General features: G+C 37.5%; 1 protein-coding gene across 1 annotated transcript in view; it reads right to left on the reverse strand.

Annotated features, from left to right (window-relative positions):
- SPG11 (SPG11 vesicle trafficking associated, spatacsin) overlaps window positions 1-18219 on the reverse strand; it is a gene marked incomplete in the record, with an annotated part of 32233 nt that overhangs the window by 565 nt on the left and 13449 nt on the right. Inside the window, 16 exon segments of the mRNA XM_072399119.1 lie at window positions 1-1985; window positions 3004-3155; window positions 4912-5067; window positions 7471-7559; window positions 8682-8850; window positions 8959-9066; window positions 9143-9276; window positions 9734-9871; window positions 10020-10215; window positions 10308-10441; window positions 12336-13062; window positions 14363-14577; window positions 15585-15750; window positions 16527-16634; window positions 17144-17341; window positions 17934-18170. Of these exon segments, the coding sequence (XP_072255220.1) occupies window positions 1805-1985; window positions 3004-3155; window positions 4912-5067; window positions 7471-7559; window positions 8682-8850; window positions 8959-9066; window positions 9143-9276; window positions 9734-9871; window positions 10020-10215; window positions 10308-10441; window positions 12336-13062; window positions 14363-14577; window positions 15585-15750; window positions 16527-16634; window positions 17144-17341; window positions 17934-18170 (3108 nt within the window).

Raw genomic sequence — 18219 nt, forward strand, 5'->3', positions numbered from 1 at the left:
ATGGCGATGAATGTAATGCACCGATTACTTTGGTATATAAAAGTACCAATATCTGTTGATAGTGGAAAGACAATATTGACCACCTCAACGTCACAGGATGTCACATTTACCAACAGCCGATCTCTGTGGCCTGGACCTCATTTGAGATCATCTCAGATAAAAACTGAATGCTTGTATAGATTTTTAGCTTTACAATTCTTCCAACATATAATATTCAGCTGGTGTGATGAGGAATTCACAGCACAGAATTATTTACTGTGAGATCACCTTCTGCAATACTAAACACGCTGTGGATATCTGCTACATTTTTCATTGTTACTTTTGTGGGTCCATCACCAATATTTGTTTTAACACAATTTGAGCTTGCCTATTGATATATAATGTATTCACAGGAAGCAGGAATCACACATTTCTTTCAATAGGGAGAGGTCTTGGATAATCACACCACTAAAACAATGCAGTTAAAAAAACACTCATCTGACAAAGCTCTTTATGATTTTGACATCAAAGAAATGTTTCCAAAGTTGCAACTGACCTGCATTTCATCTGCTTTAGATGCTTTCGCATAACCAAAGACTGCGGAGAAAAGCAGTTTTAGGGGAACAAAAACCCAGGGACAGAGACCCCTAAAGCCTAAAGTGCAAACAAAAAAAAAAGAAAAAACTTTGGATATATGTGTAAGTGCCATTCTGCCCAGTTGTCATTGATATCTGTGCTTTCTCTAGGTGCAAACTTTTTAAAGTTTAGGATATCATGTGGAATGGCCATTCAGCCTAGTTGTCATTGCATAGATTCACCCTACATATCCTGGCAGCCGCTGTCAGCAGTTCAGAGGTTACCCAGAAATCAGCTGACAGCAGAACAGAGAGAATTGTTCAATAGAACAGAAGCAGTCAGTCCCTTTGATAGTTGTGTGCTCAACCAACAATTCTGATTCAATGTTTGTCATAGATCAACACATTGGTAATAGATTCCTAAACATAGCACACAAGATTCTACCATTGTGATTGTTTTGCCCGGGTAGAAAATGGAATTGCAATAGGATGTACTCTATTCTCCATACAATGTTGGACAGATATTTACAACATGTCAGATCTATTCACAACTGATCCTGGTGCCCAGTTAACTCCCTCCATCCCAAAACCACGCTAATAACAGATGACAATTTTAGGAAAATTGTATTTGTGATCTCCTCCAAGAGACAGAACTATGAATTCTGTAACACAACATGAAAAATGCACTAAAAAATGCATTATAATTACCTAATATCACTTTCTGAATTCCCTTCAGATCTATCAAAAACCAAGGAATTTAAGGATCTGCTTGTTCAGCTACGGATTGAATGTAATGTTAGAATAGTTGTATTGATTTTGTAGATTGAATGTTGTTTAGAAGTAGAAAAATAAGTCTGTAATGTATATATGGCCAGTTTTAGAGGGAATCTTATTAATTGAAGAGATATTCTCTCAGGGTAGGACAGGTGGCAGTGATCTCTCCAATACAGCAATATATTCAATATATTAGGCAAACCTTGGCAAGAGTTCCTGAGCAATAAACCAATTTCACTGGCATGACCTGAGAGGGAAAAAAAGTGTTCATTGAAATTAGTAGAAGTCAATCCAAGAATGCAAATTTGCTAGTTAAGATTGTTCTGTCATTGGATGGAGGTAGCTAATAGGTTTCTGAATGGAAACAGATACACTTGGCAACATTGTATTGAGTAGATTAAAAGAAAGCGCTGAATTGTATATTGTCCTTACAATGTGTCTCATCACTCTGATGATCGGAATGGCTCCAGTTTGTATTACTGAGACAGCATATCAGTAAGACAACAGCGAGTCTGGGAGTCTCTCATCAGGACATCAGTGATGTCATAGAAATTGTTCTCAATGGCTAGATTGTATCGCAGGTTAATGTCTTCACAACAAGAGATGATGCGCTTCAAATTCTGCAGTCCAGTTGCTCCAGGAGGGTTCAGTTTACATCTGAAAAATAAAAACACATCATATGCACACCTGAATGTCTCTGTGTGACTCGGGATGGAATTTACTTGAAAAAAGCGGTAATCCCGTGTCACACTTGGGGTCGCCAAAAACATAAAAAAAAAAAAAACCCACTTACCTTGTTCCTTTAGCGTCTCCAGGCGTCCTGCTCATCCCTGCAGGTCCTCAGGACATGTTTTCTTCCTCCGATCTTCAGCAGGCGACTGCAGAGACGTTCCCTGGGGTTTCCTGGTGACGTTGGTGCGGGTGGCGCGGTGGTAAATTCAAATAATTTTGTATCAGATTCAATACAAAATAACTGTATTGAATCCAATACAAAGAAATCTTTATAAGATATATATATATATTATACATGCTACTGTACTTATATTACAGGTTTCAGTATTTTTATGCACCCTTATTTTAACAGATTTTTATTTGTATTTATTTAAAGTTTAATAATAAATGTATTAAATATTGGACACATTTTGGTGCGTTAGGCCTAAGAAATATAGGTCTACAATGTAAAATAAATTTCCATGCAAAAAAAATGTAACGCTTTTTGCATGAAAATATGGACAGAATAAGAACGCCAGAGGGGTTAATATAGTCTAAGGACAATTTGGGGGGAAAGCCAATTAAACTAACTGCATGTTTTTGGAATGTGGGAGGAAATCCACTCAAAATGGGGAGAACCTGCAAACTTCATGCAGATGCCTGTGTGTGTTGACATCTGAAGAACGTGGAACAAATATAAGATTAGCAGCCTCCAGCCAAAGAACAACACCAACATTTTCAAACAGGCCTGCGCTACAGTGTGAATCCTTGCTGGGGAAATACTATTAAGCTCTATTCCATAGTAAAAATAAAAATGTTCCACTTCCAATATACATACAGATGGTCGTGCTGTATCCACAGTCCTTTTATCCACATACATCATGCGTTACTCTATAGTTCAGTCCTGACCCACCAATCATGGATCTAGAATCCGCCGTTCCCCAAACACAGGTCTGAAACTTACTTGTTGGATATCTGCTCAATGACTCCGTTGCTGAGTAATTGTCGCTGCTTCAATTCATCTAAGTACTGGAGGTCACCTCCAAGAATCACTTTGTGATACAGAACCTCAGCCCAGTCTGGCTGCATATCATAGGCTTCAGTAACAATAACAGCCTAAAAGACAAGACAGGAACTGAAATCAATCAAGAAGGAATACAGTGATTGAATATTTAACATAATGATTCAATATAAATTTTAAAAGATAGTCATTTTCTTCTTAGCAATATGGTTATACATGGGCATGTCTGCATTTCTTTAACAGTTTTGAATGATTTGCTAGAGTGTCTATATAATTCCTAAAATGTGTGACTATCACAGAGTGATAACTCAGAAAATGAAATACATTTTCCATCTCACCCAGCTGAACTCTAAAAGCTGTCCTCAGAAGGCAGAAAGAAGGCCAATGATTGGTCACTGGTATTACCTGTAATTTGCCTGCAGCTGACCTAACACATTACTGTCTTCCCAAGCATTGTTCTGCTCCGAGTCTGTGTGGGGGAGGTCATCCTGGTAGAAACAGGGTTTTGCTTCCTCATATCCGAGCCTCCATCAAGGAGAACAGTGAGCGGCAAACTAGTAACACCATCAACTTTTTACTTCAACATTTCCTGAGACTAGAAGGCAGCAGAAGTACCTAATGTCTATATAAATCCTGTTTAATAATAATAATAATAATAATAATAATAATGTCCCACACTGCATCTATACAGCAATGAGGCTGTAAACAATCACATACCAGGAATTACAACAGTAGTTTTATGGAAGAATTCAAGACATTTTTCAGGATTTATGTGCTTAGGCACAAATAATATTCCTTGTGGTTCTCTATAACATAGACAATCGGGACTTAAAGTTCAGGTCCATTGTAATGCAAACTTTTGATTTGCCCTTCTCCAGATAACTTCCTAATAAAAGCTGCTACCTGCAAAAATAGAGAGGCTATGGTTTCAGTGTTCCAAAGACTCTGTGGAGAATTGCTGTAGATCTATGTAAACACTCCTGTGTTCCTGCCTCTATTTCAGCAATATAAGCAAATATAAATACACTTCAAATAAGAATAGGGTTTTTAACCTGGAAGAATCCACAAACCGGTAATGGAAGCTCCTATACCTTGAGTAGACAAACCTGGAGAGGTGGATATCCAGGGTGCAGAATGCATTTGTTTTTCGATCTATTGTTGACCTTCATTCTTTATTAACTCCTAAAAGATGTAGGACATCTTGTGGTGAAAGGGAAGTTTTGTAGAGGACAGCTCTGAAATGAAGGTAAATATACTGCTCTTTTTTTACATGTGTATATACTGCCTGGGGATCCATTATTTTTTTAAAGTACAATGTCTTTAGTTGGGCTTTTTTGGAATCACCTGCAAATAGGCCAAGGTGCAGGGCTGTCCAAATCCAGTCTTTGAGGGACAGGGTGAGCATACATTTTTGGTATTTCTTTAACAGACAGCAGTAAATTTAGTACTGAGCAGTCAGAAAATGACTTTCTTCATATAAAAATCTTGGCATTTATTTGGACCCGAGGACTGAAGTTTGAAAGCCATGGAATAGTAAATTCTTCTCATTCTCAGTAAGATGTAGCTCTTTGGGGCAGGGTCCTCTCCTCCTGTGTCACTGTCTGTTTTCGCCTGTCATTTGTAACCACTATTTTTTGTACTGCGCTGCGTAATATGTTGGCGCTTTATAAATCCTGTTTATTAATAATAATAATAATAATATTAATAGAATGTTGCTCTGTTGTAAATATACTATTAGGAAATATATCCTTTTATTTTAGAATAGACAGACGGAAAACATTAAAAACATACTCATATGTAAGTGTACAAGGAATAGTTACGTACAGAAGAAACTACAAGCTTCTAGCATACCTGGTAAAATCGTGGCAGTGCCATAATGCATTCTATTAAGTTTTCTCGATCTAAATTGATGAGCCTGGTTTTGTGACCACTCTTCAATAGGTGGAACTGTAGAGTCAGAAGGCGGGTAAGACGGGCACATCTCAGGGACTGGCGGACACAAGAATCCTGCATATGCATGGGTAAAAAGGAAAAACAGAAGAAAATTAAATAGGTATTTACAAGCAATAAGATGAAAGTAGCTTTATTTTTACCTTACTAGTTCTAAACAATAGAGTTTGATGTTTAGTGAACATTTGATATTGTTGAGAATGTAATATGTTAAAATTTGTAAAAAAATTTAAAAAGACTAATTTTTAAGTCCTGTTTTTGGGCTCTCAATACAACCCCAGATCCATCTCTTCCAAAAACGCTAAAAAATAACTCAGGAATGTCAAATTCCTCATCTGTAAGCATCTTCTTTCCTAGAGCGATTTGTGCACATCACTTCCCATAGCTGTCCAGCTGTTCTGTATTCTTGTATGAACTATGCAGCAAGGTTATTTTGTAAGAGACAATTATCAGAAGCTTCCCTGTGATAGCATACACCAGACAATACAGCACAAGAGACTGGTGGACATGTTGTGACTACCTTCTACTTGTGATATAATTCAGCAAGACAGCGGCACTTACAAAGGAATGTATATGTATTATTGTGACTGGTGATGGGATCCATTAAAGTTGGGGACAGTTTTCCTATAGGAAAGGCAGAATTATGCACACATATGTAAAGTGTTCCAGGACTTAAATATCAAATGGACTGACTGGTCATGTGCAATGCTGGTAGCTGATGTGCTTGTGTGTGTATAAGGTCTTAGTATCTTCTCAATTTAAGGCAGCCTAGCTGGGGAGGAAGCAACTCCTGGGAGAATCCTTGTTTAAGGCAGGGGTGCCCACACTTTTTTCACCTGTGAGCTACTTTTAAAAAAATGATCTACCAACAATAAAAAAAGATACTTATAAACTCCTGTGCGCGGTATAGTTTATTTTGAAAGAGGGGGCTCCGCTATCTACTTGCGTTGCCCTTGCGATTGCGATCCACCTGTTAGGCACCCCTGGTTTAAGGCTTATGGCATTGTGGCTCAGGGATTAGCACTCTTTGTAGTGCTAGGTCCCAGGTTTGAATCCTGGCCAGGGCACAATCTGCATGGAGTTTACATGTTCTCTCTGTGTTTATGTGGTTTTTCTCTGGGTGCTTCGGTTTCCTCTCACATTCCAAAAAACATGCAGTTAGGTTATTTGACCCCCCCCCCCTCCCTCCAAAAATGACCTTAGACTGTATGACATATTACTATGGTGGGGTAGTGAGCCCCTTTGAGGGACAGTTAGTGACATGACTATGGGCTTTGTAAAGTTCTGCGTAATATGTGTAATATGTTGGCGCTATATAAATACCATATAAGTTAACAATAATAAAATACTGGTACTACCACATTCCCATTGGCTTCTGATTAAAGCAGGACACATGGAGAGTAGGTGAATGTTCTTCATGGGCCGAAATTAAATTTAGGATATCACTGACCTAAACCAAGTGGTCTATTACAAACAAGAGAGCTGCAAAACAATCTACTTCTAGATCTGCAAAACACTTGTATATCTACACTATGCATATCTCTGTAGTATAGTAATCCAAATACAAACATATTTTAATTCACATCTTGCAAAGCCATAAAGAGACCCCTGTAAAAGGCTCCCTTTTCTTGACATTCAAATCCTTGAGACTTAGATTTGATGTCAGCAACCCCAGTAGACCCGAGCGGTCACTGAAGTGAAAGGGGTAAAGTAATAAATGGAGGAGCTTGGGTGAACACAGAGTACATTTAATACTTCCAGAAGAGGAGTTAGGTGGGAGGTGGGATTGTGCTAGGGAATAGATTCATTTGGAATCCAAATTTGTTAGATAGTTCAGAGGTACACTGCAAGTCCAAAATGGATTACAGACTTTTTTCACTGCAAGTAAACACTGAAAATACTAGATTTTAAATTCTGTGCTTTTACCTATAGGTTGACAACATGGTTTCCATAAGCATTGTAGTGCTAATATATTGTGCAAGAGCTTGGTTTACAAAGAATCATTTTATTTAGTTTGAATTGAGTCTGATCAATACAGAGAAGACACCCTTCCCACAGATTTTACACATTGGAAAAATCTGACAAACAAAAAAAAATGTTCAATTTCTAAACTCCTCCACAATTCTATTGGCTGGGGATGACAACTGCAGCCACAAAATACTAGCACACATCATGTTCATGATTCTCATTGTAATCTACTGTTTATAGGTAGCTTTTATCCTTGGTTATATAACAGCACTAAAACTAGCCAAACACTATGTAATATTTTCAGTTCGACAAAAATGCTGCATTAATCAATTGAACATAATTAAGATATATAAATACCATATGTGGTGTGTAGGTAAATGCAATGATCAGTGTTAACACAACTTAACATTACCACAGCCAGGGACACAGTGCAAAACTATTTTCACCAGTCCTTAGGTGAATACCCCTAAAGTCAGGAATGGATCAGTTTACCTTTGAATAACTTTCAGCAGCATCAATGAGAAGCGTGAGTGCCTTCATAATGGACGACTTGAGCTCTTCTAGTTCAGACATCCAGTGTTCTGCATACAAATATTATTTAGGTAAAGATTCAGATAACATAACTGAACTGTTCAAGTATTGCATTTACACCTAAAGATTCTCATGGTGTTGTGAGCCCAGCTTCCTATACTGTTACGCTACAAACCTTTTCTCACAATGCGTTACAATAGCTTCAAAGAGAGGCAACATATTTCAACAGAAGGGATATAAAGTTTATCATTTCCACAATACATCTTATTTCTGCCAAGTTTAGTCATACAACTATGATTCTCATCACATTTCATGCTGATAAATGTAAACATGACAAAGATCACATCCTCCCGCCATATTATTCCCCACCCTATAAAAAATTATTATAATATTAATGGCAATCCTATGAAAAGATATATGTTATGTACACACAGCGCCGTTCTGCTCTATGGAAAAGGGAGGGGGAGAGCAACAGAGCGGCACCCCGCTGTGCTCTCTCTTCTTCACTTTCATTATGATTGTTCCTCGTTCCTGGATACGCCGGGCAGTCCTCGGGACGAGCACCGTTCACACGCCAGGTTCTCGTCGAATATCAGTCCTAAGGCTATTGTCAGATGAGAATCATCTGAAGTATGTACGTAGCCTTAGTCAAACCACTTAGGGGGTCATCTCTGCAACCTCCAGCTTGATTGGAAAGTGAAGGAGCAACAAAAAGGCTGATGAAGTTATCACTCTACTCTTCTCCTGCTAGTATGTTAGTAAATGTATACAAGGGTTGCCCGATTGGTCTTAAGTACTCCTCCTATGTATCTCAGTCTTGCTGTACAATGCTTTACAATGGAATGAGATTAGGTCAAATTCAGGTGTTTGTATGAGATGCATTGAAAAAAGATTAAAATAAAAGATAATTAAACACATGGCTGCAGTTATTTGTTATTTTCAATATCCACTATGAGTTCAGCTTTATTTGGCCAAATGTCACTTGAAATAATCCCTATTATTATCATTATTAATAATAAACAGAATTTTTATAGCACCAACATGTTATGCAGCACTGTACACGTTAGGGGTTACAAATGACAGACAGATACAGAAAGTGACACAGGAGGAGAGGACCCTGCCCCAAAGAGCTTAGAATCTAATCTACCTACAGGTATCACTACCACACTTACCCCAGGGCTGAGACTGTATTAACTTTAGTTGAATCTTTGCTGCATGTTCATGGTTGTGGCCAATGTCACGATGCATACTAAAGCACAGTGCTGTCAAGTTGTGTTTTTCACTGTCACCAGGATGACAGCGTTTAATATACTCCAGAAGTGCCGTCTGCAAACCACCTTTCTAAAAGGTAAGATGTAGAAAGTACAGTATACCAAATATTTACAATATTTTCATTAACTGTCACAAACATAATAAATTTTGTGAAATTTCGATCCTAATCCCACTCACAATATCAAGCTGTTTCCTCAGCAGAAGCTCAAAGTGCTGGTTCTTATGTAGAATGTCAAACACATAAACCATATCATTGTACCGACCAATCCCAGACAGAAGCCTGACCTGAAAAAACAATTACTGTGAGGCATCTACAATAAAAACAGCTCAGGGACATAGGGTATAAGGAGAAAGGACATACCATAAGACTATATTCTTGTTTGGGAGCTAAGTGCATCTCTGTCAGATGGCGGCATACATGTAGAACACGCCGTATTCCCTCTAAGTGGCAAGTCAGACTGAAGCAATCATGTGCAGCAATAAGGACCTCAATAACTAAAAATGTAATAGAAAAATAAATAAAAAGGCAAAATACAGATATGTAGGTTAGAAGAAGACACAAACAAATGAATACGCATAACCAATTAAAAAGCTCAAATTAAAAAAAACAACACACCTGCTTTAGTATTTAGGATTTTAGATGAACAGAAGCTAATATTTTTTTTTTTGTTTTGGAAACTATTTTTTCTGTCTCTCTCTCATTAGACTATATAGCTCTCAAAGAAACAACAGTAGAGTAAGGGAGAACCCCTTTACGATAGCTGCCATAAAAAATGGTATCTGTATAAGAAGATTGCCCCTTGCATTCTGTTCCCGGGTCATTGGTTAAAAGAGAAAGTAAATCCTTCCATAGTTGGGACACATAATATTAAAACAACCTAACAATTCCCTAATCTAGCCAAAAAAGTTTTAGTTTTTACATTCACTTTTTTAATGATAAAAAAGTACTGACTAGCTTGTAGCTCAGTGAGGGGAACAGTCTCCAGATGCTCCAGTAGGTTTAACCCCACCAAAGTAGGGTCAGGACATAGCTTGGCAAATTGCAGAAAGTTATCTCTCTTCTCAGAAACATTATACATTTCAGCCTGCCCTGTATATAAAGAAAAGAAACACGTTGTAAAAATTGTGACCAGTAGTAAAATGACATTGCAATGCTACAGCATTAAATCATTCTTAAAACACAGGAAAGACTGGTAAGATTTATTCTGTTTTAATAATGTTTCCAGTTCATCACTGACCTTCCTTATCCAGAGATCTCAGGAGTTTCATGTACTCCTCTGCCACTATTTGAGCTACCATTTCTGGAGCCAGCCCATGTGAGCTTATAACTGCTTGCGCTCTATCAGCAAGCTCTGGGCGATTCTTGGATAGCACAACTCGTAGAATTTCACTTGGATCTTGTGAAGACACTTCTGTGAAGGAGCAACCAAAATCCTAATTTGAAGGAACAGAAAAAGTAATTAAACATTAAGAATATAAGAACCTAAAACAATATTGGCACAGATACTGAATAATGAGTTGATTACCTGACTCAGCTCGTACATACACAGCAATTGTCTGCAAAATGCTTTGCCATGCTTACAGTTATCTTTCAGGATCTCCAGATTTGTCATGATAGGATCGGTAGGGTTGCGTGTAGATGGAGACTCCACACTGGATGCTACAGGAAAAAAGAAAGAGGCCAAGCATTTAAATACAGACATGACAAGGCACAATACCAAATACACATAAGTACCAAGGGGTCCGTCAAATATGCCAATTTTTTAATTGGTTATTTTTGTTTAAAGTTAAACCTTTGTTAATCCCAAGCATGCATGGTTCTAAGCATACACTCTTCTCATAGTAACAAAATACTTTTAAATTACTCACATCACTTATGAACATTCTTCCAGCCTGTTTTAAGTCATGGACCTGTGTTCTTTTGCTCAGAATAATAATGAAAATATTCCCCTCCTGAATCTTATTAACACACTTGGGGATCCATTTATAAAACGGCGGTATGACCGTACTGCGGCCACACAGCTGTTTCACCCCTTTTACTGCAAATGATAATAAAAAGGCTTAAACAAACTTGCTGTAATTGAAGTCTTCCACAATAGGCCCTGTTATGATAATCAGGCGGGATTACTTGTTCAGTGTGACTCGCAAGATACAAATTATTTCCTATTGTTCCTAGGTGAGTAATTATAAGTTATTTATAGGGACTCAAGCAGGTCTGTTTATAAAGAAGTGACTCTGACATTCACGGAAACATTCTCTGGTAGAGAATCTTCCAGGTCCATGTATTTCAATGGCAGAAATTGATTCTCCACCAATCTGATTCTTCACCACCTTTCTGCAAAGCTGTATATATTTGGCCTGATTTATTAAAGGTCTCCAAGGCTGGAGAAGAAACACTTTCATTAGGGAAGCTCAGTGATATATATTTCTTTAAAGTCATTTGCTATTTGTTAGAAAATGTTTTCAGTCCTTGACCAGATCTATTCTAAGTCTTGGAAAGCTTTAATAAATCAGGCCCATTAAGTTCCTACAGCCACACCAACAGCATGATTTCCAAAACTATCTATTATTATTATTATTATTATTAAACAGGATTTATATAGCGCCAACATATTACGCAGCGCTGTACATTAAATAGGGGTTGCATTGCAAATGACAAATACAGACAGTGATACAGAAGGAGAGGCCCCTGCCCCAAAGAGCTTACAATCTAGTAGGTGGGAGAATTTACACACAATAGGATGTAGGAGAATATGGAGATATGTAATGGTGGGAAGTAGTGATGGTTTCAAAAGACAGAAGAAGATGGGTAGGCAAGTTTGAATAAATGGGTTTTGAGCGCTCTTTTAAATGAGCAGAAAGTAGGAGCAATCTATTATAGTTTGGTAGACATTTACATGCAAAAGGTTGATTTATGTTTTAAAATATCAACAGAATTTCAATTGACATATTTCAACATGAAGAAAATGTCTAAATATGAAATGACCCAATGTTCTTCTTTAATTACAATTCCATAGGATAAAAGGGAAGATCCATTTTATAAATTCAACTGATTCAATCAGGTCAGAACTTTACTTTTAAGATGTCAGACTGAAGTGAACATACTCTAAACTAAATGTCACAAGTGAAATATAGAGGTTTACAAACATCCTCTTAAAAATGCCAGATTTATTGCTAAATCTGAGCAATGTAACAATATTTATCATTAGAACCTCCCAAAAAGAGGCTGCAGAATAATTCAGCGATTTGTTATCCTTAACAATCCCAGGATTTCAGTAAGAAGGATCATGCGTTCCTAATTTTATTATTGTATGAAAAATATCCAAGGATAAAAGCTTAAGTTTTGTTCCTGTTTAATTTATCAGCCATTAAGAAAATTCCATTTTTTCTATTAAAATGATCAACTAAAGCCTAGGGACATTTTCAAAATTGTAATGACATGAAATGCTTTCAAAGCTCTTAGAGCACAATCTTATACAATTTTACTACATATAGATTTATTAGCATATGCAAATCCATAAATGAAGCTTGCATGTAATTTATAAAAAACTCACAGCTCTGTAATCTTTTCCTGCAGCTCCATTTATTTGCTTGTGCCTCTATGCCCTCTGTAAGGATTTTCTGAATGTCAGGATGAAGCTGATGTATTGACATTTCCCCTGATGCCAGAGCCCTACAGCTCAGTACAAGCCATACATCCAAATGGGACAGCTGGAAGTACCTGCACACACGGCTGGCTTCATAAATCTTGCTTTCATCTAGAAGTCTGTCAATAAGGGAGCTCAGTACCGGTGAGCTGTCTGTTTTATCTTGAGTGGTAATACTCAGTGGTGGCAGAGTGGCAATATCTAGCAATGGAGGGGTGTTGAGCACAGGTATAGTAGAAAAGGAGAACTCTGTAGTCAGACTAGTAAATGCACACAGAGCAGGAAGCAGTTGTAGCCCACCACTACTATCCAATTTCTCCCGTTCAATGCGGCACTTCCAGATCTGCTGTTCCAACTCCTCCAAAGGCGCTAATGGAGTGTTATCATCCTTTGAAAGCCAATGCCCAGCAAGAGTCAATAAAAGCTCCTGTTCTGCCAGGGTTTCTACTTGTTCTGCTATAACAGCTGTAGGGGCTATGTACTGGGATGCCTGAGATCGGAAAAAGTTTGATGCTACCAGTGGGGAAAGATGGTTGGTGTTGAAAATCTCATGACACTTTCTCCAGTACTGTGATCTGTTCTGAGGACATTCCCATTGCCCAAGCTCTTGAATAAGACGTCTGTTCTGTAACACCTATACAAGAAGTAACATTGTCACGAATCTTTAAAATTCTTGTACAATTAGCTTTGGAAGAAAGCAATAAACAATCACAGGTCTTCATCTTCAAGTCGTACCATAGAAGGGCTTATGATGATAAAGTGTCATATTAACAGGTCACATTGCCAACATGCTATTGTATTATCAAGTGCCACTCTGGTTACCCCATCAGGCCCTGTACTGGTACCACTTCAGCACTGTTACAACTAAGATTTGGATTAAAAACTGTAGTGAAATTAAAGCACAAATCCAGTAAAAAACATTAGCCCATTAAGATATTGAAAAGCAGCTTTTGCCACAATTCTGTTTCCAATCTGAAGCAGTCTCCAACACTATTTTTTCCCCATATGATATCTTTTTCTCTGGCTATATGATGTTCAAAATAATTTCATCTACTGTACTTTTGCCTGTCATGTACATGTTTGCAGTCTGTGAATAAACAGCAAAGTGATGAACTTTGCAAGGACTTCAAAAGATTAAGTCACATTCCAGTACCTAAACTTTGTGCATTAATGAAATACAGAATTATTTTATACATACACTGTGAACTCTGTGAATGACAACTTACATATAACCCAACAATATAATACACAGACTAGGGATGCACTGTGATTTGCAGCTGCACTTATATGTATGGAGTGAAAACTGTATTAATTGTAATAACCTACCTGGCGGAATTCCCGAGTGTGGCTTAGGGTTAATTTTCAGTACCAAAAACTGTAACCCTGAGCAACACTCGAGTGGAATTGTAAAGGGCTTACCTGGTCCCCACGAGCATGCAGCGTCTGCCTGGCATCTCCTTCCACTGGAAATGCCTGGCATCTGCGTCCCTTGGCCTTGCGCCCCCGATGTGTGAACGATGGGGATGTAAGGCCAAGGAATGCAGATGCCGGGTGGGGGTGGAACGCATGAGCAGAGGGGGGCTGAGGGGTGGGACCTGGAGTGAAATTTTAAATACTAAGTATTTTTAAATGTCAAATGTACCGCTTTACTATTTGAAAATACTGATATAATCAGACCGCCAGGGAGGTTAATGAATACAGAACTGTGTCACTGTGTGTCTTTAATATCTCCCCAGAGTTCAGTTGTAATGTACCGGTATATTACTTTAATTACAACTATATGGGGGTAGATGCACTGTGTAGTGACAATATACCTCTGTGAGGACTAATACATACCAGTAAAGAAGGTTCTGTAACTATTTCAATGTTGTTGTCTATTTAGGCTGAAAATATTTCCCCCTTGCCAGCTTCCCCCTAATAGGGAACAACCTTACCTCTTCTATAACCAGGTTGTCAGTGGGTAGCTCTGCCAATGTTGCTACTTGATGTGCCAAAGAAAATTGTCGGTCATCGAGAAGAATCTGTAGAATCCTCTGACATTCTTCTTGTAGTGCTGCAGGACTATAGTCACTCAAGAGCTCCCTTCTAATGAAGAATGCTTGGTCTTCTATGATGTCGGTAAGAGCCCTTAGTTTGTCTATATCCAAATCTAGAAGAAATACATGTTATGATCAGATTACTATAATATTACAGAGCTTAAAGTGTATTTTAGGTTTTGAAAACAGTAGGAAACTGTTGAAACAACTACCACTTTATATTTTGCTGTCTGCGTCATGATAAGAGTTTTTTTATGTTTTGGACACAACAGCAAATTAACAGAAATTTCAGCAACGTTAGGAAAAATACAGTTGTCACTAGAACATGTGTCCCTCTCAGAAGTTTTTCCCTTACCTTTTGCTCTCATGACAACTCTAAAATTTTATGAGATTAATATGAATATTTAATTAATGGTAGTTTTTAATAGGATTTAGGAGGACTGGGTCAACCTATTTTCTTCCACAACTGGTTGAGTACTTATGTGACTCTTCTACTCCTCCTCCCTCCCTACATCTCTTTTATTTCTTAGTTCTCATTTACCCTTGTGCTTTCTCCTTTCTATTTCTCCTTCAATTATAGGTCATAGCATGCATGTTTACTCCTTTGGGTTACACTGTGAAAGATATTATTATTATTATTATTAATAAACAGGATTTATATAGCGCCAACATATTACGCAGCGCTGTACATTAAATAGGGATATGTTTTTGTAGTGCTGATATTATGGGTATTAAATTTTTTTTACTTTTTTTTACAGCCAAACTTGCATCACTATGCTTTTTGCTTAACTTCACAAGTTGATAATACAATATCCACCATGTTTTCATTTTTTCCCTTATGGATACTAGTTAACAGTCTGTGGGATGTATATTTTGTATGCTTGTCATGTTATTTTTCTGTTTTTTGGTGTTTTTAGTTTACCAGATTTTCTTACCCATTGTTATATCATTCTCCAAAAAAAGCTTCAATAAAAATACAATTTCACTAAACATTTGCAATTCATCCTCACTTTTGATATCCGTAATAATGGTTATCAAGGGCAAACAGAGTGGTGAACCTCCAAGCCAAGGGCAAGTTTTCTCTTTACATACACCTTAAAAACCGAATACATCTGTTTACCTCCACAAAAAAGCTGACAACAACTGTCACACAGAAGCTGCAAAACTCTATGCACTTCATATGAAGTTCGGCTTTGAAGGATGAGATTGCGCAGAAGATGAGATGCCTGGGTCTGAAGCCACACAACTGGAATTAGAAGTGTAGTATCATCTTCAAGGGATTGGAGCTGCAACAAAATTAGAGGTCACTGGAGGATAAAGCACTGAGTATTCTAGAGGGTTTCCTAATGGCTTGGGAATTGCTGTCCAATGAATGATCATAGAAAAACATTTTAAAATATTCTACACACACACACACACACACCCATTAGCCTGGTGTGTATACATGCTACACAATATTATAAAATTGGTTCTACGATTTTGAATGACCAGCATATAAAAATGTTTTAAAGTGAAATTTCACAATGCACTGAAAACTATTAGGTAGTTTCTTTTAGCATTATCTCAGCCCTACAGTACTGGGCTCCAGAAACTTGATTGCAGCACTAGGTGGGAGGAAAGGCTAATTACATTGGGTTGGGAATTGTTCGTGGGTGACATATTGGGCCTAATATGTCAAAGCTCTCCAAGAGAAGATAGACTATCATGGTGAACCCAAGGGAACTAGTCCAGGATTAAAAAGATCTGTCAAATAATAGCAAATGATTTTAGGAAATCCATTCCAAATTTGCTGGATCACTATTGATGGCCTTTTCTACTCCAGTCTTTGATAGCGGTGTACGTTCTAAGGGATCGCTTAGAGTACTTACTATGTATAATGTAAAGGTTTTCAAATCAATCTTTCTTGGTTGTTCCCTCAATCTTTGTTTTATACTTTCCTTGTATACCCTTTATTTTGTTTTTTAAACATTCATTTTACCAAAAAAATGTACCTACTTTCCCAGGCCCTTCTGTATATATCTAAACTCAAGTCTCCTAACCCAGATGTTCACAGTTAATTTACCTCCTGCAGTTTTTTCTGGAATTGCAGTATTTTTTCCTTGGCCTCCAAATAATCCTTGTATTCCATGCAAAGTTCAAACACCTCAAGCAAGAGCAGAAGAGGACAGTCCTGCAAACACATTAGAAGGAACCCTTTAGCTGTATAATATATACAGTGATCAGTCTGTGTCCTTTTCTGGGAAATCATTCATTCAAAATTCCCTTACTAATTTATGCCTTTTATCAGTGAATGTGTAAAAGAAATAATATAGTTTTGTTCAATGCAAACACAGAAGAGTTTAAAGTGAAAAATTGACCTTAACACACTGGACAAATAAGGCAAATTCTTGTTTGGCAAATAAGGCAAAGTCCTGATGCAAAGAAAACATTTTTCCTCTTGTAAGACTTTTGGGCAGTTATATGAAGTATAAGTGGGTGCAGAATCATTAGCAGAGTCAGACGAACAAAGTCTATTCCCATACATAGAGGCATCTGGGTCTAAAAGGATATTGGTTGATTTTCTTTTTTTTTTTTTAACACCAATCTTATTTTACAACATCTATCAATCTGACCATACATTTTATTTTTTAGGTAACCTGTATTTACATTGCTTCTCACTCTACCCAGCAACATGATTACCTCTGTGAATATGCTAAATGCTTTGTGTAATGTTCTACTGTCCTTCTTTCCCAGCACAATATTCCAAATCTGCGTAAGATCTTCTAGTTTCCATTTTTGGTCTTCAGGGATCGACAATGTCTGTGTGATTTCCAAGTGCGTTGCATCATTTACCGATGTGACAATCCAAGCGCACATACAGGAGATATAGTCTGCATTCTGATTTTGAGAAGACACAGAAAGAATTAAAAGAGAAGTTACCCAATCTGACTCCAATATTTAATATTACAGCAGCTAGTCATGAATACACAATGGACGATTTGTATGAATTAGGGTTGTTTTTTTCTTTCACCCTACATCTTTCTACTCACTAGCAAAACTACTACAAATAAAATTATTAATATTACTGAACATCCCAATTTTTTTTCTTCCCGTTTTTAAATCAGGTCTGCTTAGTGATCACTTATTAGTCTTTGTGCAGACATAGTGCAGTAGCTTGTGCCAGTGTGTAAGCAGCCCATTACCAAAATGTTTTTGAAAACCTGTGTTAAAAGAAACTAAAAACTTCTACTGCTGACCTCCTTCTATAAACAATAGTTGCTTCTATCTTACACTAAATACTTTGAGGGATAGCCCTGAAACAAACGAGAAAGTCAGCCATGAAGTTGAAATTCCTATGTATACACTTACTTTAGGTCAGTGACTCAATGTATTTGTTTCACTGGAACAGCATTGAACTAGTTTCTTAACATTGTATAACATTCCTTCAGTGGATGATTAGAGGAACCCTTCTAAAGTTTTATTCACTTACCTTCATACAAGTAGCTAACACACTAAACAAAGGTACACCATGCCTCATACACTCTTTTAGGAGCATCTGCCCTGGTTCTGCTGTACTCAGGCATTTCTGCAAAACATGGTGAACAGTATTTGGGTTTGTTTCCATGTCTGTTTCCTCTATGGGGCAGTCAGCGGTTCCTTTATCTTGTAGGGCTAAGGCAATATGGCTAGCCAAAACTGGGTTCAGATCATTTAGAACTTGAAAAATCTGTATCAGATGAAAAAAAGAAAAAGAGTATAATTAGAGGAAGAAATAT

This window comes from Pyxicephalus adspersus, chromosome 2, assembly GCF_032062135.1.
Source record: "Pyxicephalus adspersus chromosome 2, UCB_Pads_2.0, whole genome shotgun sequence".
In the NCBI taxonomy this organism is placed as follows: Eukaryota; Metazoa; Chordata; class Amphibia; order Anura; family Pyxicephalidae; genus Pyxicephalus; species Pyxicephalus adspersus.